This window comes from Lolium rigidum, chromosome 4, assembly GCF_022539505.1.
Source record: "Lolium rigidum isolate FL_2022 chromosome 4, APGP_CSIRO_Lrig_0.1, whole genome shotgun sequence".
Taxonomy (NCBI): domain Eukaryota; kingdom Viridiplantae; phylum Streptophyta; class Magnoliopsida; order Poales; family Poaceae; genus Lolium; species Lolium rigidum.
The window spans coordinates 19496577-19517245 of record NC_061511.1 but is presented as its reverse complement, the minus strand read 5'-3'; the positions used below and the strand labels follow the sequence as shown (position 1 = coordinate 19517245).

The following is a 20669-nucleotide window of genomic DNA, read 5'->3' as shown; positions in this document are numbered from 1 at the left end:
TTGCTCAAGGACAATGTTGGTAGAAGAGGGTGGCATGAGTCGGCATTTTGTTATCGTTCCTTTGATCTTCCGGGTTGCTCTGGAAAATTAAAACGGAATAGTTAGGGGTGTGCAAAAATTGTTTCACGAGTTGTTTTTGTTGTTTGAAACAATGACTTTTTCCTAGTCTCGGTTACGTGTTAAATAGTAGATGGAAAAGCACATACTCCATACAGAAAATTCTTAAAGAATATTACAAAGAAGGTAATAAAAGATAAAAAAGAAAGAAATCCGATCATTATGTCAAAGAGCTGTCAGTAAGGGTGGACCCGAGCTGGCTTGGTCCAGGCTCGGGACGAGCCACGCTTTGGACCATGCCATTTGAGCTCGGCTCAGGCCTAGAATTTGGTCGGTCTAGCTCGCAAGTTTGGCCGGGAACAGAGAAGAAAGACAAGGAAGACGCCTCCCATGGTCGTGACGGTCAAGAAACATTTTGTGGATAGTGGCACGGAAAAAGTCCAAAATAAACCTTGAACTCATAGGCGTTAGTCAAATCAAACCCCCAACTTAGAATCCCGGTAATCGACACTCTGAACTATCACATCCTGGTCTATTTTCAACCCTGATCCCTGTGTAATTTTCTTTCCAAATAAGATCTGTCACTGAGAGAGCTGGCCCACATGTCATGTTTATCTTCTACCTCTAGTCTATTCTCCACTATATTTATCTACAGTTTCCTGTGCCATGTTTGTACAACTTTCGGTGGCTCGAGTTGGAGGTTGGGCACACTCCCTTCGGTGAACTGCGCAGCTCCCATCCACTCTGCTTCCATCGACCGGCGCGGACCTGCGGACCCCCCCTCGGGTTACCCGTGCGGCTCCCGCACCCCCCGCCTCCCCGACCAAAATAGAAGAAGTGGCCCAGCCGGTGAGACCTCAAGTGGGGCAACATACTGGATGGGGGAGAAGCAGGGGCTGGCCAAGCGGCGTCGCAGGCTACGCACCTCCGAGGTGCTGGATGGGGGAGGAGCAGGGCCTGGTCGAGCGGCATCGTAGGCTACACACCTCCGAGCGGCGGCGCAACATCCTTGGCGTGCTCCTCTTCGCAGGGCCCCGCTGGTCCCGAGATGTGCCTCTGCTCGATGGCGAACCACCAGCACGCGAGGTCCAGCTCACCCTCCTGGCCCGTGTGGATGACGACGAGGTCGCTCACGGCCTCCTCCTCGCGTCCCCGTTGAGGTGTTTACCGCGATGCTCCTCTCGTCCATCGGCATCAGCACATGTTCTAGCCAGCCGGCTCGCGTCCGCGCCTACGAGTGCAAGGGACTTGTTCGAGCTAACAGACATGATGAAGGCAGTCAACTGTGTCATAGTAAATTTGGCAAAGATTGGGGAAAAATATTGGAGGAAGGAGATGGACATGACAGCTTTCGCAAAAAAAAGGAGATGGACATGACATGTGTACCCATCTTGTCAGTGAGAGTATCATATTATCCTAGCCTGGCTCATTGCTTTCCCGGTGCGCCAAACACAGCTAGGGTTGAAAATAGACTGGGATTTAACAGTTCAGAGTGTGGATTACCGGGATTCTAAGTTTAGGGTTTAATTTAGCTAACGCCTACGAGTTGAAGGTTTGTTCTGAACTTTTTCCAAAAATCTATGATATGCTTGAACTGCCACAGTTGGAATAGTGTTATTTGGATGTTCATCTTTTTGATATTGCTGCAAACAAACCTTTGGGGAGAGTTGACAATGTTCTTATTATACTTAACAATAACCTTGTCCCCGTTGATTTTGTTGTTTTGGATATTGAATGCAATGCTTCTTGTCCAATTAGTTTGGGAAGACCATTTCTTAGAACTGTTGGTGCTGCTATTGATATGAGAGATGAGATTATTAAATATCAATTCCCACTTAAGAAAGGTATAAAACACTTCCCTTGAAAAAAAAAGGTCACCTTATGATTCTATTATTAGAAAAAATTATGATGTTGATGTTTCTTCACATGATAATACTTGATGCTCGCTCTTTTTCTGCGCCTAGCTGAAAGGCGTTAAAGAAAAACACTCTTGGGAGATAACCCATGTTTATTTTCTGTAATTTTTCTTTTTATGGAGTCTTGAAAGTTATTTCCTCTGTAATAACATCTTCTTGTTATTTTTATTTCGTTTTTGTGCAAAGAATAGCCTCTAATAGGAAGAAAGTAAGATTTGAGGAAGTTGCTGTCCGAAAACAGATTATGTGATGTTACCTTAAATTCGTATAAATAGATAATACGTAATTTTGAGCTGTCATTTTTTATTTATATACCCCAGGTTATTACCTAACTTTCGTTAGTTGACCACTTTTTGAGATGAGCAACGAAAGATTTTTGACAAAATCGATCTTTACATGTTGTTCTGTTTTGACAGATTTCTACACTATTTGCATTTGCCTTTTAAATCTTTTTTTAGTTTTGTTGATCAAAGAGCTTTTTAGAGAGTTGCTACTGTAGCTAATGCTTTAATAGATGTTTGATATGTTATAACTGAACTCAAGTGGATTTGTTTATTTTGATTGTACTAATGCTGCTAATAAAGAATTGTGTGAAGTTTTGTATGAATGAAGTTTTAAAGTGTAGGGAGAGAAGAATGATGTGATGAGATGAAAAATGGACAAAAGCTCAAGCTTGGGGATGCCCCTGCCACCCCAAAATATATCCAAGAGGTACGAGCGTCAAAGCTTGGGGATACCCAATGCATCCCCTCTTCATCAACAAAGCTACAGGTCATCTCTCTATGCACTATATTTTTATTGCTTCATACACTATGTGTTGTTTTTGGAGCGTCTTTATTCTTATTCTTATTTTTAGTTTTGTTTTATTTTGTTTGCTGTGGCATATGTCGGATCCCGGCACATTTGTTTTGCAGAAAGACTCGCTCCGTTTTAATTGCATAGAACGATCTAGTTTTCATTGTTATTGTTCTGCGATTGTTCTAATTTCTAACAATGTGTTTAGCTCTTGTTCTTTCACTTGAATTTTGTTCAGAGATCGTTAGTATTCTTTATTTATGTATGATTAGCTCTCTGGTCCATATTGTTTTTCATCTCTGAGAGTTATTTCAAATAAGTTGATTGGTGTTGGATACGAGTAAAATGTTTCATGCCTATAGCGATGCAAAAAGAAACTTGTCTAGACTGTGACATAGACTTTGGCATGTCATGTTGGATGTTATTCTTGCCATATGCTTAGTATATATTACTGTAGCATGACTTGTCCCAAATAACTGAGAATGCATAATTTGCTATTGAAAGAATCATGTGTTGTTTCCATCATAAAATGCATAATATTGTGGTATTCTCCTTTGATGCTTTATTGGGTTGACTTGGTGCATATTTACATCATGAAATGACTATGACCAGTCAACTAAAGTCTCTATGATCATTTATTTTTTTACTTGTAATATCACTTTATGCTTTGATTGATAATGTTTTGTCGCTATGCATGGTTATGGCCATTATTGCTCACTTTGCTCCCAGTCTTTTGCTAGCCTTCGGATGTACTGAGTATGAACTCTACTTGTGCATCCAACCACCATTAACCAAAGTTTGCCAATTGTGTCGACTATATCTACCTATTAGCATTATTGCTATTCCAAGTATATTCATCGTATTATTATTTATCTTCCAAATTAAATTTTGGTATGAGAAAATTAATTAGTAAAGCTCAGACGAATTTGATGGCATATTTACTTTCTTGTACTTAATAAACTTGATCATTGTGACTATCTTATGTTGATTATATGCTTACAAATTTTAAGTTGGGAGTTATCACAACCGTGCTTTCATGGGGCACGCTTTCAACATTGCACTTATTATTTAGTTGATATCATGATATTTTGCTTATGGATGCCTATCGATGCGAAATAGAATGAAAACTTGTAAGTCCATGGAGTTTGTAGAAACGTTGGGCCGCTATCTTAAGCCATGCATTATTCATGGTGGAAGTTTACAACATTCTATAGTGAATATTCTATGAAGCATCTTCAATAAAAAGCTATACCCATAGTAAATAAAAGGATTGCTGAGATGCTCATTGTCTGTTTATCTTGTCATTTTGTTGTGGGATTGCACTTATTTTAAAGAGTACTTCCATATCATGGGGCAAGATGTACCCCTGCTGCATTCTTTATGATACATGTATACTTACAATGACAAGAACTTATTTGGAACTTAAATTGAGTAGCATGAGGTGTAGGTACTCGTATTCAAGGGGCATGATATTTTCAACTTGTGATTTGTTAAGCATATGACTCATATTTGCTTACATTAACTTTAACCATTCAAGATGCTTATGATAGGGGCAATGAGAGCTCAAAGCTAATGAGTATCATACTTTTTAGAAGGTTTATAAAACTTGTTTATCTTGCTTGCTCCGCAAATAGTCTCTCTTTTACTTTTATGATTGAGTCTTCATCCTCTACTTATGCACCAATTAAGAGAGCATAGTTATCATTCTTAGTGCAATGTGCAAAGTACCAAAATTATTATTGTTTGATTCATGATTATGACTATTTCTTTTTTCTTAAATTACTTGTATCTAGTCACCCTCTGAACTTTAAAGGTGTCCTAGCATCTATGTTTTGCTATTCCATAAAGGACATGTTGATTACCACTTTGTTATGTTTTATCTATCCTCATAAACAACAGTTGCTTTCATTGCATAATTATTCATGATCCTTTGTTTGAGTTACTTCTCATATTATAACATAATTGCTAAGTTCTATTGTTAGAATTATTTCTATCATGCCTATGTTTAGAGTACTTTGATCCCAGCTCACAATGCTTTACATGCTTGATCAAGATTGTGTTGGCTTGTCACCTCTAAAATTATTTTGTTATCACTTACCTACTCGAGGACGAGCATAAGTTAAGGTTGGGGATGCTTTATATGTCTCAAACGTATATATAATTTTTGATGCTCCATCCTTGTTTTACATCAATTTATATATGTTTTCCTCATGCTTCATTACACTTTTATACATTTTCCGGCACTAACCTATTGATAAGATGCCACAGTGTGAGTTCCCTGGTTTTTGCTGTTTTTTGTTTCAGAAAAGATGTACAGGAAATATTCTCGGAACTGGACGAAACAAAAGCCGAAGTCCATATTTCTCCGTAAGGAACACAGAGACCGAAGAGGGGATGAAGAGGCGCCACAGGGCGGCGAAGCCACCCCATGGCACGACCAAGGGTAGGCCCACGCCAAGGATTGGTGTGGCCCCTCCAGGCGGCCACCGACCTCGCCCTTCCACCTATTTATTCACAATCTCGGGAAAACCCCACACACCCGAGTCTCCATCCACAAAAAGTTCCGTCATGGTCGCCATCCCAGAACCCATCTCGGGAGGGTTCTAAAGTTCTTCCCGGCACCCTGCCGGAGGGGGAAATCATTACCGGAGGCATCTATATCACCATGCCTCCCTCCGAAGTGATGCGTGAGTAGTTCATCCCTGGACTATGGGTCCATAGCAGTAGCTAGATGGGTGTCTTCTCCAATATGTGCCTCATGTTTAGATCTTGTGAGCTGCCCTACATGATCAATATCATCTTTATGTAATGCTACATGTTATGTTTGATGGGTTCCGATGAATATTGAATACTATGTTGAGATCGATTATATATTCATGTTATATGTTATTTGTGATCTTGCATGCTCTCTGTTGCTAGTAGATACTCTGGCCAAGTAGATGCTTGTGACTCCAAGAGGGAGTATTTATGCTCGATAGTAGGTTCATGCTTCTAGTTTTCTGGAAGAGTGATAATAACTTCTAAGATTGTAGATGTGTTGTTGCTACTAGGGAGAAAACAACAATGTTTTATCCAAGGGTAATTCTATTGTTTACTTTATACACATTGCTTAATGCGATAATATGTTGTCCACAACTTAATACTGGAAGGGGTTCGGACGATAACCGGAAGGTGAATTATTAGTCATAGACGTAGTTGGATACGGTCTATGTATTATGTTGTAATGCTCAAACGAATCTCATAGTAATCATCTTGTCATGTATGGTCAATATTCTGTCAATTGCCCAGCTGTAATTTATTCACCCAACATGTTATTTATCTTTATGGAGACCCACCTCTAGTGAACTGTGGACCCCAGTCCTTTCCTTTACACTGATAAATTCATCCAGTGCAATCCTGCTCTGTTTACTTACTGCAAGCTCTATTCTCTTTAATTACTGCAAACATCTCCATCCACTCGATATATTTAATTCTTTGTGTTCGGCAAAATCAGTGAGATTGATAACCTCACTTTAAGTTGAGGCAAAGTATTTTGGTTTCGTTGTGTTGTGTGCAGATTTCACGTTGTTGCTGACGCTGAGTGCGCCCTACCACTAGTCAGCTAGCAACACTTTCAGAAGTCACTCATTTCTCCTACTGGTCGATTAAACCTTGATTTCTTACTGGGGGAAAACTTGCTGCTGTGCTCATCATACCTTTCTCTTGGGGTTCCCCAACAGTGTGCAATCTGCGCTCATCACTGCCAGCAGCATTGGATATTCCTACCAAGGGCAGTGGGGGATGCTACAAAGGGTGTTGGCGGCTGCTACTAGCGGCGGCGGTTGCTTCAAACTGGCGACGCCGTGTTGCAAGGAAGCCGACAACGACAATGGATGCTACAAGCGGAATCGGATATTGCTACAAAGGGTAGTGGTGGCTGCTACCAGCGGTGACGACGATGTTGGCGTGCTGCTAGGAGGCCAGCGACGATGGGTATGTTTCTCTTTTTTTCCGATGGGTGTGTTTCTCTTTCTTTTTTCACGAGAGCGTTGACCCAGATCCAATCGTCATTTTTTTGTTCGCATCGTGTGGTTAGCGACCCGGTGATCCGGGATTTGATCCCCTCGGGAAACTCAACGCTTTTCTTTTGTAATTCAGTGTCAAACATAGCTCTGAAAAACAAAATAAACATTTTGTTTGGCACGTAGAGTCATATGCTTCATCTAAATACATTTACTTTGTAAAAATAATAATTTCAAAGTTTAACCATAGTGTACTGTCAATGGAAACCGACATACAAAGAGTTCCATTTCCTCGAAATAGACTTTCGCCATGCTTTATAAATAAAGCAACCACACCATACACGAGTTGAAATAAAGAAAAGTGCTGGGGCAACAACCGAAATATTCCCAAGTGAAAAGGAAGATACAAAGGAAGCTAATGGTAGAGCGACTAAATGATGGCAGTCCGCAACTATCGATGCCCTCCGAAATTGTCCCACCATGCTACAAGCACCATGGATCACCAAGTACCAAGGCAACACCTTCAAGAAGGAATGCGACGTCAGCATGACGCTGCTGCCCGGACCAGCGAACTAGACCTAGGGTTTCCCCCGGTACTCGGGGTTAGGTGGTACAGGGGACCCCACGATGCCCTAATAGAAGGAATGGCGACACCCGCAGGTACTGCCACCTCCGCCTTCCCCTTGTCCGGTGACCCGCACCAACCCACCCCGATGTCGGGATCTCATCACCACCATCCTGCCGCCCACCAGCTCGCGTCGCACCAAACTTGAGCCACCATCACCGCCGCTCCGTGGCCAGCACCACCAGGAGGACACCGTCGCGCCGCCGCCGGCAGATCCAGGCCCACATGGTCCAGATCCCACAACGAGCGGAACACATCAGCGCATCTCGCCGCCGGCCTCCTAGCACCCAGCCCGCCATCGAGCCACCCCTCCTTCCTCCGCAGAGGTCGGCTAACCACCTACCACCAATGCACCGCCTCCACCCGCTACTTCAAAGGCAGCCAACCACGTCCCACGCCGCCCAGAGATACCGACGCCGTCGCCATCCAGGACGCACCGCCACCACACTGCCGCCGTCGCGTCGAGGCAACGGGACAAGCCCACGCGTTGGCCGCCGTGGCACCCGACGGTCGCGCCACGCCTAGACCCGCAAGGGAACGAGAGTGCCTCGCCGCAGCCGGCGCCGACCGGGCTTTGGCCGGCCACGCCCTTAGGTGCCGGCAAGGGAGGGGGGACGGGAGGGGAGGCCCGGCAGAAGCAGGGATTAGGGTTTTTCCCCGGTTGCCACGCGGGGGCGACACAGGGAGGGAGGGGGGATCTGGCTCTCGCACAACTAGGGTCAAACTGTCACGATCCCTGGGAAATGAAATTCCTGTGAACTCCAGGGCACTCTCCAAAGAGTTCCATTTGACTGCGCAATCTCACGAACTTGCTAACAAGTTCTTCGTGGAAGTTCTTTTTAGCAAACCTATTGTTGATGCTAAGTAGAAATAAAGCTTGATTAGTGGAATATAAAGCTTAATTATTCTAAACTCTCCAAGATATAGCTAGCTCGGCAGTAGTTGCTGGATCAGCAGTGGCCTGCGGCGGCCGTCCGCCGCGCCTCTTACTGCTCCACGCCATTAGTTGTCGCCGTCGACGGCGAGCCTAGTCGTGGTGGGCCTTGTGGACGACCTCCAGGTGGTGGCTCATGCACACCATGTAGATCACCGGCTGCGCCACAAGCGTGACGATGAGCACCTCGCACAGAGCCACGAACACGGCCGCCGCCGCCGTCACCTGGAACGCGAGGCCGAGGTCCAGCGCGTCGTCAAGTACCAGCGCCTTGAAAACCTCGAGCACGCTTAGTTATCGTATGGTTTTAGTGTGTGCACTCTATCCCCTAGTTGAAACTAGCCCAAGGCCTCGCTGGTATTTCGGAGCTGGTTGGAATGGCAACCAGTCTCCCCAGCAAAAGCCTGATCTTTCTTTTCATTGCTGTTGTTTTAGCTATCTTCTGTAAAAGACTTGGCTTCTTTTCAATGAAATGGAGCTGGGGGAGACCCCTGTTGATCTAAAAAAAAAAAAAAAACCTCGAGCACGGCGATGATGCAACCGTTCAGCGTGACGAGGACGCTCGCGGCGGCCCAGAACTTGCCGGTGAGGAGGTCCCGGCTCCTGCGCACGGCGCCGAAGAGTTCGGTGTCCTCGAGCACTGAGGCCACGCAGGCCAGCTGGTACACCGTGGCGACGTACGCCGCCGTTGCCCATCCCAGCAGCCGCAGCGGCAGCGTGATATCGTCCTGGAGCACGAGCAGAGCCGCGACGGAGAGGGCGGTAGACACTGGGAGATAGGGGGCCGCCACGAGGAGGAACGTGGAGAGGAGCCGCACGAGAGGGCCGACGGGGAGGTCCTCCTTAAGGATGCGATCGGCGGCGAGGAGGTCGCCGCCCGTGCGGTAGAGGGAGGCGACGGCGAGCGCGTAGGCGGCGGTGCAGAGGAGGAAGAGCCCGAGGATGGCGCTGATGAGGAGGCCGATGGCGGCCGAGTCGGCGACGAGGCGGGGGAGGCTGGTGCCGTCGTCGAGGTAGGAGGCGACGCGGGAGAAAATGGAGCAGAGGAAGGCGGCGCCGGCGAGCAAGAGCGCGGAGAGCAACGCGGGACCCACGTTGGCGAAGTTGGGGAGGATGACGCGGACCACGCGACTGGTCTCGCGGCAGATGCCGGCGAGCCCGAGGCCGGCGAGATCCCGCTGCCACTCGGTCTCCATTGTTGGAACTTGGAGCACGTACGGTGGTGGCTGTGGAGTGATCAACCAGTGAAGTGAAGCAAGCGATCACTAGCGCACATGTAGAGAGGCAGAGAAAGCAGTGTGCCGAAAGGGACTTGGCGTTGCCTTTGGCAATGCTCACTGACAGCTCTTTATTTTTCCTTTGAGCATTTTTGGTAAGATAAGCTGGCCACGGTGCTAATGAAAATTGTAAGTGTTCATATCGTTCTCAACAATAATGTTGGTAGAAGACGGTGGTATGGGTAGGCATGTTGTTCTCTTTTCTGTGGTCTGAAAATTTTGAGCATAATACCACCACCTTTCGGGCTAAATCTTTATTTTGATACCAGTTTACGTTTGGGTAGCAGAAACATACCACATTTTTGGTTTGTTCTCTCGAAAAACCCTAAACTGGTTTACACGCGATGAGGGGTTGCTCAAGGAACAATGTTGGTATAAGAGGGTGGCATGGGTGTCAGCATGTTGTTATCATTCATGTGGTCTTTAATTTTTCAACGAAACTTTCAGGTAGCTCTGGAAAATTAAAACGGAACAATTAGGGTGTGCAAAAAGGGTTTCACGGTTTGTTGTTGTTGATGGAACCGATAACTTTTTACGTGGCCTCGGTTACATGTAAAATAGTAGATGGAAAAACACATAAAAAAGACTTAAAGGAGATTACAAAGTACGTAACCTGTAATCCCGGTTCGTTTGGGCCTTTAGTCCCGGTTTCCAAACTGGGAACAATTAGGAGGGACTAAAGGTCCTCCCTTTTAGTCCCGGTTGTAAAACAAATCGGGACTAATGGTCCCGCCACGTGGGCTGCTGGCGCACGTCGAGGAAAATAACCTTTAGTCCCGGTTTGTAACACGACCCGGGACTAAAGGTTATTTCGTTATTTTTTTAATCCATTTGGTTATGTCCAATTATTTTTCGCTCTTCTTTTTTTTTTCTATTTTTTCAGAATTTCTAGTATTTCAGTTATTTAACTAGTTAACTACATTTAATCTCTAACTACGCTTAATCAATAGTCAAATTACTTACACGTGGTCCAACTTCCCGCTCGGTCACCCATCCTCCCACTACTCCAGCACTAGCACGCTTAACTTCCGAGTTCCTTTCTCATCCCGCTTCCAAGTGCTTCGCGCGCATGTTAAACACGACCCGGGACTAAATGTTATTTCGTTATTTTTTTAATCCATTTGGTTATGTCCAATTATTTTTCGCTCTTTTTTTTTCTATTTTTTTTAGAATTTCTAGTATTTCAGTTATTTAACTAGTTAACTACATTTAATCTCTAACCACGCTTAATCAATAGTCAAATTACTTACATGTGGTCCAACTTCCCGCTCGGTCACCCATCCTCCCACTACTCCAGCACTAGCACGGTTAACTTCCAAGTTCCTTTCTCATCCCGCTTCCAAGTGCTTCGCGCGCATGTTGTGATACTAGTATCATATCAATCCTATTAACATGTTGGTCGATGTCACACTTATTTATTATTCGAATTACAAATAATTATTTTAATAAACAAAACTAATGACGTAATAAAATGTTGTGGTAATGGTATTATAATTTTAATTTTTTAATTTGTATTATAATAGTTTTTTAATTTATTATTTTTTAATATTTTTTTGCCAAACTTGAAAATTTGAAAATCTAAAAATTGGCTAACTTTATGGTTAAGTAATAGTAATCTTTATGCATGATGTAATTATTATTTTAAAAAATTTAAAAATATAAAATTCCGAATTTCTAGCAAAAACTAAATCTTCCTGCTTTCATATTTTCATTTGGAATTTTGAGAATCTAAAAATTGGCTAACCGGGTAAACCCCGGTGAATTCAGATGTAACTTTTTCCCACGATGATTTTGATATATTACACGTTTTTTTCGACGTCGTATGCATAAGTTAATGCGGTTTTACCATTTTTCAAACCTTTTTTGCAAAAAAAATGAAAACTCAAATTTGTTAATTTTCCCTAATAGTAGGTTGCATAACATACAAGAATCTGAAAAAATTTTATTTTTAAAATTTTATATTTCTTTTATATTTTACAGTGTTAAAAAAGGCGATCCGCGGGGGGGGGGGGTGGAGGTGCATGGGGAGGCAAAAAACCCTTTAGTTCCCATTCGTATCACGAACCGGGACTAAAGGGTAGACCTTTAGTCCCGGTTGGTAATACGAACCGGGACTAAAGACTTTTGCCCCATAGACCACCCTTTAGTTCCGGTTCGTAATACGAAGGGGGACTAAAGGGTCCAAACGAACCGGGACTAAAGGGTTTTCATGATGAACCGGGACCAATGCCTCCCATTGGTCCCGATTTGGTTCAAAACGGGGACATTTGCTTGGGACGAAAGGCCTCTTTTTCACTAGTGATGGCTGTTGGGTCAAAGAGTCGTTGGTAAAGCTGGCTTAAGAGCCGGAAACCAGGCTTGGCTCGAGCTTAGCATTTGCTCGGTCTAGGTCGGTCCAGCTCGCGAGTTTGGCCGAAGAGAGAGGATAGATGAAGGAAGACGTCTCACAAGGTCGCGAGGGTCAAGAAACATACTGTGGATAGTCGCCTGAATGTGTGGAAGTTGGATTTGAAGACGGCGTGGCTGGGGAGGTGCTGCTCCGACGGGAATTTCTCACCAGCGTTACAGAGCAGGGGCGGAGCTTCCAGTAGGGCAAGGTAGGGCAGCCGCCCTACCTTGATTTTTGGTGAATACACTTAGATGTGCGTGTTTTTTCTGAAAATTTTGAGTGGTCATACATCGAAAACGGACTCTGTATGAGAAAGTTATGCGTGTTTCAGTAAAAACACTGCGCAAAATAGATTACAGGACAAAAACATAGACTATTTTTATCTCCAAATATGAACTCGTATTATAGATTCAATGTGAATAATACTGCTCGTATTACAGAGATTTATCATTGAATGTACCCTAGTATATACAAGATAAACTCGAGTTATTCATTATACATACTTGTAGAGTTGAAGATTTTTAGATATTTTAAAGAAAAGTAATACTTTCTCCGACCGCGTTACTACTCCATTAAGATGATATAGGGTTTACCCGTGACGATATCAACAACTGAAAGAAATTTTATAGCAACAAAAATAATCAAAATCGATTTGCGCATCGAACGAGGGATAATCAAACGTCTTGATTATTTGAATTATATCATATTTTTTAAGAAGATGTAAAGCTTTGACGTTGAGTTAGCATTATTGGTATGTTTTTTTTAGGTTATACTTATAATCAAATTTTTTTAATTGTATTGAGATATTACTACTTTTCAGGACTATTTGATATTTGCATCATTCAAAGTTCGCCCTACCTTAGATTTTTTTCGTCCTTCGCCACTGTTACAGAGGCAGTAAGAAAGAATCCGACCATGGTGACCACCTCAAGACGATCGCTTTGACTGAGAACCCCTGAAGGGATGATGCAATCAATGGGCTAGATGACAAGGCTAGAAGTTGCCGCTAATAGAAGATACGAACATGCGGTCCTACCCACAACTTCCACGACTCCAAGTTTGACAAGTGGAACGAGGCGTTTCCTAGCCTCCTTCAACGTGCAGCGCTTTCAGAGGATCAACGAGCAAGCGCCCGCGCGCCACCCACTTCGAGCACACCCTCGAGATCTCACGCGAGCGGGCGACCACGGAGAAGGCGGTTCGCCTCCTCATGGTGGCCGAGCGGTAGAGGCTGCTTGAGCTCAACGCTCACTGCCAATCGAGATGGCCGCCCCCGAGGAAGCGAGGCTTGCCTAGAACGAGGAGTCCCGCCAGTACTCAGCGCCACAGGCATGCTCCAGCATCTCCTGCAGCCATGATGCACCTCTAGATGCGTGAAGCAAGGGAGGGGAGAGCGATGACGAGGCAGGCCCGTCGCGCGCTCCAACCGACGGCTAGTAGATTAGGGTTATTTTAGTTTAGTTTAGTTCAAATTTCCTTCAAAATTTTGTAAATAATCCTAAATTTCAATGAAATTTCACATTTTTTTACATTACCTTGTTCAAAAAAGATTTTAGGTTTTTTTTATCGGATTCGCCGGTGTGCAACCTCTCCAAAAATTGGGGAACATGTGCCGGAGACCCCCATTATGCACTGCGAGCGCACCTGCCGACGCCTATTTAGGATACGTCGGTAGAGATACTCTTAGCCGTTGGTGTATTACACCATACGGTTTGCCCTTCCGACATATATATTTGGTACAATTTTTCTAACACCTTCCTTAATCTAACCTGCGGAAGAATGGAGATTTTTGGAGTACGCTTGAATTGCTCAAAGTCTTCACTAGAAGAGCCTTTGTAAAAACATTGGCAAGCTTGATATAAACTTGATTTCAATGTCTTTGCTTGCCCGAGGCCGGCAAGATGCCGCTGCCACTCATCTCCATTGTTGTAACTTTGAGCACGCACGGTAGTGGGTGTGGAGGGATCAATTAGTGAACTGAAGCAAGAGATGACGAACGCAGAGAAAGCAATGGGGCGAAAGGGACTTGGCTTTGGCTATGGCAATGCTCACTGACAGCTCTTTATTTTTCTTTTGAGCATTTTTGGTAAGGTAAGCTTGGCACAGTGCTAGTGAAAAATAATAGTGTTCATACGGTTGCTAGGACAATGTTGGTAGAAGAGCATGTTGTTATCTCTCCTGTTGATTATAATTTTTTCAAACGAAACTTCCGGGAGCAAAAATGGTGGTTTTAACATTTTTAGTTCTTTTTCATCTTTTTTTTTGAATTAGTTACCAAATAAATAAAAAACTTGTCGGTGTGAACGGTTTCCACGGTTTGGTGTTTTGCTCACCCCTAGGAACAACCAAGCACTTGTTTCTGCGCATCGACCCCCACACAGCTTCATCCAAAAAATGTACTCGTTAAATATAGTGTATTTCTACCTGTAAAATTAAAAAAAAAAACTGATATTTACAGGCGAGCTAGTTCTCTTGTTTTTTTAAAGAAAATTGGAAATCACATTTGATGGGCACAAAATACGCTGAAAGGACACATCACTACAGGAAATCACTGCTTTGCCGTGTAACAGGAAGTGCACGGCAAAGCCTAAAAAAATGCACAACAAAGCCTTTGCCGTGCAAGGTTACACGGCAAAGATAGCACGGCAACAATCGGTACGGCAAACGATGCTTTGACGTGCGCATCGACGAAAATGCATGGCAAAGCCTCTGCTGTGTACCTTGCTTCCCTTCACAGTACAGGAAAGCAGTTGACGCCATCGCAGGCGAGACGGCGCCGCTGGTGGGTCGCCTTAGGATCTTTTGCCGTGGACCCTCACACGGCAAAGGCTATGTCCTTTGGCGTGAGCCTCCCTCTGCCGTGCGAGTTCCATCTGCCGTGGGCCTCACTCTGCCGTGTCCTCTTTGCCGTGTGACTTTGCACGAAAAAGAGAGTCCTGGGGGCTCCCAGGTCGTCCACCCTTTGCCGTGTGACTGTGCAAGGCAAATTGATCATTTGGTCACCAGGTGCGCCCCAGCAGCACAGTATTGCGTCGCTTGGCACCTTTGCCGTGTACCAGGTGCCTGTGTATATTTTTTTCACCCTTTTTTCCATTTTGACAGCAATTAAAATTCAAATATACACAAATATGTATGAAAGCCAACATATGTGGCACAATAGCAACATAATTCAATACATATAACATGTAATCCACAATACAATGATCTATTGCCACAAATAGATCACATACAAGATCAAACAACACAACATATGTCCATAATAAGATCATACAAGTTCATATGTCCATAATTAGATCATACATAGAGTGTATATGTCCATAATAAGATCATACATAGAGTGCATTTGTCCATAATAAGATCATACAAGTTCACACATAGAGTCCAAACCATACATAAAGTCCAAACCACAAAAAGAGTACAAGTTCACACATAGAGTCCAAACCACAAATAGAGTACAACCATATTCATGCATAGAGCTCATCACATGTAATCAACAAACGGCGAATAGCTCCTTCCTCCATGCACGTCCTACAAAATAGAACTCAAAGACATGAGATTCCTGTACAAGTCTAGAACGAAAATATTAAAAGTTTGCCAGGTAAAGTAAATATTCTATAATTTTTGTCAAGTAGAGAAATATTGCAATATACAAGGAATAAGGATCACGATCATAAGATAAACATACAAATATATACAATTGGCTACCATGTGCTCTACTTATATGGAAAAGATCATGTATTTTTGTATGCCTAAGTTTCTCTATGACTAAATTCCTTCTATGACTAAGTTTCTCTATGACTATGTGGAATTCTACAAGTCACTAAAATTAGAATACAAACCTAGAAGAGCGAGCGAGCGGGTTGTCGGGGTTTCCCCCTGTAGGAAGCGTTTGCATGGTCTCGTCCTGAGATGATGGTCCACCGAGCTCCACATTGTTGGAACCACCCGAGGCCTGAAGCTACAAGATGGAAAATTGTGAGCATTAGTCATATGCACTAGACATGTGGTATTTTGAAATTGGCACCTAGTACGCAAGACAACTTACCCATGCGTTGAGGTTAAAAGGAGGTGGACCAAGCGTAGGAAGAGTAGGTGCCACTCGGCAGAAGGGCCTGCAAATCAAGCATGTGCAGGTAAGGTGTATGAAATTTGGATTTGTCTTAGGTCCTCTGAGAAAGAACTTACCAATAACTGGGACTCGCACGCTGTCATCCTCTGTGTAAACCACGCCATAATCTGATTATGTTGCGCCATCATTCGACTCTGCTGACCAAGGAGGGCCTGGGCCTGCCCCCTCTCTGTCTTCTCGTTCTCAAAGCCCTCCTACATTGTGTCATTGGAAGGTCATGGATGTTGCAATGGAAAACATGGAATGAAGTATGGATGACAAAGGAAGAAAAGCATTTCCGGAGCTTCTTAATGGCTCTAGACGACGGCGTCGGACGGGACTCTATGGTAGTGGAGGAGCTCGAGCTGTCACGCCTAATCTCTCTCATAGACCAGACGATCTTAGGATCGACGACGCTATCACACATCCACAAGCGGCCATTCTTCCTGCCACCTCCCATACGCATGGCAACCTCAGGGTCAAAGGGCTCGGTCTCAGGGTTCGCCTCGCCATCTGATTCAGCAAAGCCGGCCCGGTAATTTGTGTCCTTGAGCTCGGCGTTCTCGCTCACCCATGACATCGTCCTATCCTTGTTCTTCTTCTGATGGCACTCTTTCCACACCTGAAACATCGAGAGCGTCGTGCCTAACTATTTTGCCTGCAAAAGAGAGCACGAAGATACATCAAAAGGGACGCATTTGCGGAATAAGGAACAACATGATGAGCAAGGTTAAGAGAAAGCCTTTTCTCACCTTGTTCTGCATGATGACGGTCATGGGCATGCTTCCTTGAGTGTGTGGCCCACCTATCATCGCAGCTCTCTTTAGCTGTCCTGCTATGTGTCTTCTCTTGAACTCGGCTCTTGTCCACCAATGGACCATAGCACGGTAGACTCCCGGTCTAGTGTGACTTACGAACGGAGGAGGCTCCTGCATACACAAAATACACATATTAGTGAAAGGTGCACGGTGTTGGGCACTACATAGACAAAATACACATATTACCTGCAATTACTGCCACGGCTCCATAAGGATATCTCGGGACTGAGACTTGTCCTGCATCGGCAGCTTGCGCTTCTCGGCATACCATCTTCAGACGCATACCACACATGCCTCGTGCATAGTGTCAGTGACTTTGTTTGCAGCTGCCCTGCGAGACTTGGCAACACCCACCGCTTGGGGATAATCCGGGTCCATCTGAAAGTAAGACTACATGAAAGATGGACATAGATTAAAAGTGGCAGAAATGCGTTAGTTCAACTATTTTCAACCTCAAGGTTACCAAATGGTTAGTACTCGAAGAAACTTACCCAGAACTCCTTGATGACCCTCGCGTGGTAGGTCACGAGGTACTCGTGCTTCGTGCCCAAGGGATCTCTTGCTAGCTTGTAGTGCCTCCAACTCCAAGCTATCTCCCAATGGGTGACCCTAACTCTAACGATAACCTTAACTGTAACCGTAACCCTAATCCTGAACTTGTGTGTGTCCACATGATGTGTCTAAACTAGTGTGGTGAAGTGTTGTTGTATCCAATGTTGAACCCCCGTGTGCGTCCGGCTACACGCACATGCGGTGACGGCACTTAGCCATGTTCTGGACGTATGTGAGAAACTCCCGGGAGGGGCTAACCCTGAAAGCATATGGGTTGGTCCTTGTCACCACATGCACCTATGACCTAGTGATACGTCTCCGACGTATCGATAATTTCTTATGTTCCATGCCACATTATTGATGATATCTACATGTTTTATGCACACTTTATGTCATATTCGTGCATTTTCTGGAACTAACCTATTAACAAGATGCCGAAGAGCCAGTTGTTGTTTTCTCGCTGTTTTTGGTTTCGTAAATCCTAGTAACGAAATATTCTCGGAATTGGACAAAATCAACGCCCAGGGTCCTATTTTGCCACGAAGCTTCCAGAAGACCGAAGGGGAGTCGAAGTGGGGCCACGAGGTGCTGCCACACTAGGGCGGCGCGGCCTAGGTCTTGGCCGCGCCAGCCTGGCGTGTGGGGCCCTCGTGTGGCCCCCCGCATTGCCCTTCCGCCTACTTAAAGCCTCCGTCGCGAAACCCCTAGTACCGAGAGCCACGATACGGAAAACCTTCAAGAGACGCCGCCGCCGCCAATCCCATCTCGGGGGATTCTGGAGATCTCCTCCGGCACCCTGCCGGAGAGGGGATTCATCTCCCGGAGGACTCTTCACCGCCATGGTCGCCTCCGGAGTGATGAGTGAGTAGTTCACCCCTGGACTATGGGTCCATAGCAGTAGCTAGATGGTTGTCTTCTCCTCATTGTGCTTCATTGTTGGATCTTGTGAGCTGCCTAACATGATCAAGATCATCTATCCGTAATACTATATGTTGTGTTTGTCGGGATCCGATGGATAGAGAATACTATGTCATGTTAATTATCAAGTTATTACCTATGTGTTGTTTATGATCTTGCATGCTCTCCGGTATTAGTAGAGGCTCGGCCAAGTTTTTGCTCTTAACTCCAAGAGGGAGTATTTATGCTCGATAGTGGGTTCATGCCTCCATTGAATCTGGGACAGTGCCAGAAGGTTCTAAGGTTGTGGATGTGTTGTTGCCACTAGGGATAAAACATTGATGCTATGTCCGAGGATGTAGTTATTGATTACATTACGCACCATACTTAATGCAATTGTCTGTTGTTTTGCAACTTAATACTGAAAGGGGTTCGGATGATAACCTCGAAGGTGGACTTTTTAGGCATAGATGCATGCTTGGATAGCGGTCTATGTACTTTGTCGTAATGCCCAATTAAATCTCACTATATTTATCATGTCATGTATGTGCATTGTTATGCCCTCTCTATTTGTCAATTGCCCGACTGTAATTTGTTCACCCAACATGCTTTTATCTTATGGGAGAGACACCTCCAGTGAACTGTGGACCCCGGTCCTATTCTTTACATCGCATACAATCTACTGCAATTGTTCTTTACTCGTTTTCCGCAAACAATCATCTTCCACACAATACGGTTAATCCTTTGTTACAGCAAGCCGGTGAGATTGACAACCTCATCTGTTTCGTTGGGGCAAAGTACTTTGGTTGTGTTGTGCAGGTTCCACGTTGGCGCCGGAATCCCTGGTGTTGCGCCGCATTACATTCCGCCACCATCAACCTTCAACGTGCTTCTTGGCTCCTCCTGGTTCGATAAACCTTGGTTTCTTTCTGAGGGAAAACTTGCTGCTGTGCGCATCACACCTTCCTCTTGGGGTTCCCAACGAACGTGTCAATTATACGCGCATCAAGACTGTTTTCTGGCGCCGTTGCCGGGGAGATCAAGACACGCTGCAAGGGGAGTCTCCACTTCCCAATCTCTTTACTTTGGTTTAGTCTTGCTTTATTTACTACTTTGTTTGCTGCATTATATCAAAATACAAAAAAAATTAGTTGCTAGCTTTACTTTATTTGCTATCTTGTTTGCTATATCAAAAACACAAAAAAATTAGTTACTCGCATTTACTTTATTATCATGTCTAGTCCCGTAGTTGTTACTCTATCACTCGAGGAATCAATCTTCACTTTTAAACAAGGAGGTGAAGAGAATTTTAAAGAAGCATGGTCTAGAATTTTTGATTCTTATAGTAAAACTGAACCTAAAATGACCTTAAGCTTGCTTCTTAGTAATTTCTATTTTGGGCTTATTCTTCGTTATAGATATGCCTTAGATGCTGTAGTGGGAGGAGATTTCCTTCATTGTGATGGGGATCAAGCTTTTAATGCTATAAGGAAATTGATTACATCATTTAGCTCCGATAATAATTTTGATCCATCTCATGCTAGTATGCATAATAGATTAAACACTATTGAAACTAATATATCTTGTTTAATAGAAGTGTATAACCGAATTCGCGAATACTATGATTGTGTTCCATTAAGCTTCGAACCTTCAATGTGGGTGCCTACCATTAAAGCTACTATTGGTGGTGAAACTTTTCCTGCTCGTTGTGATATTATGTCTGAGTTTTGCCTTATGCCTGAAAATATTTATAAATCTTTGACACTTTGGGAACTTACTGAAGGAGGAGAAGAAATAACTCTTACGGATAACTCTGTTGTAATTCCTAAGGGTATAGCTGAAGGTGTTTTCACAACCTTTCTTGGAAGGACGGTATCCACTGATTATCTCGTTATTGAATGTGTAGGGATAGGACAAATCACGCTTGGAAGATCCCTGCTGAAACTCATGGGAGCAGTCATAGATGTTGGGAAAGGCACTCTAAATTTTACCTCTACACCCGGATGCGGTCATGTATTCCCTAGACCAAAGAGTAGGAATAAGAGTAAGAAAGGTAAGAGCAACACCCCTGGTAAGAATGCCAACGCATCATCTCTTGATAACACTTGATGCACACTTTCTGCGCCTAGCTGAAAGGCGTTAAAGAAAAGCGCTTATGGGAGACAACCCATGTTTTTACTACAGTATCTTTGTTTTATATTTGAGTCTTGGAAGTTGTTTACTACTGTAGCAACCTCTCCTTATCTTAGTTTTATGTTTTGTTGTGCCAAGTAAAGTCTTTGATAGTAAAGTGAATACTA

The 20669-nt window shown here is 44.1% G+C and overlaps 1 protein-coding gene across 1 annotated transcript; it reads right to left on the bottom strand.

The window, feature by feature from the left end:
* Positions 1-8421: 8421 nt before the first annotated feature.
* LOC124646738 lies at positions 8422-9524 on the bottom strand. The gene is made up of 2 exons (XM_047186813.1): positions 8847-9524; positions 8422-8607 (listed from the first exon to the last, which is right to left on the bottom strand). The coding sequence occupies exons 1-2, from the start codon at positions 9522-9524 to the stop codon at positions 8422-8424; spliced, it is 864 nt and encodes a 287-aa protein (XP_047042769.1).
* Between the last annotated feature and the right edge of the window lie 11145 nt (positions 9525-20669).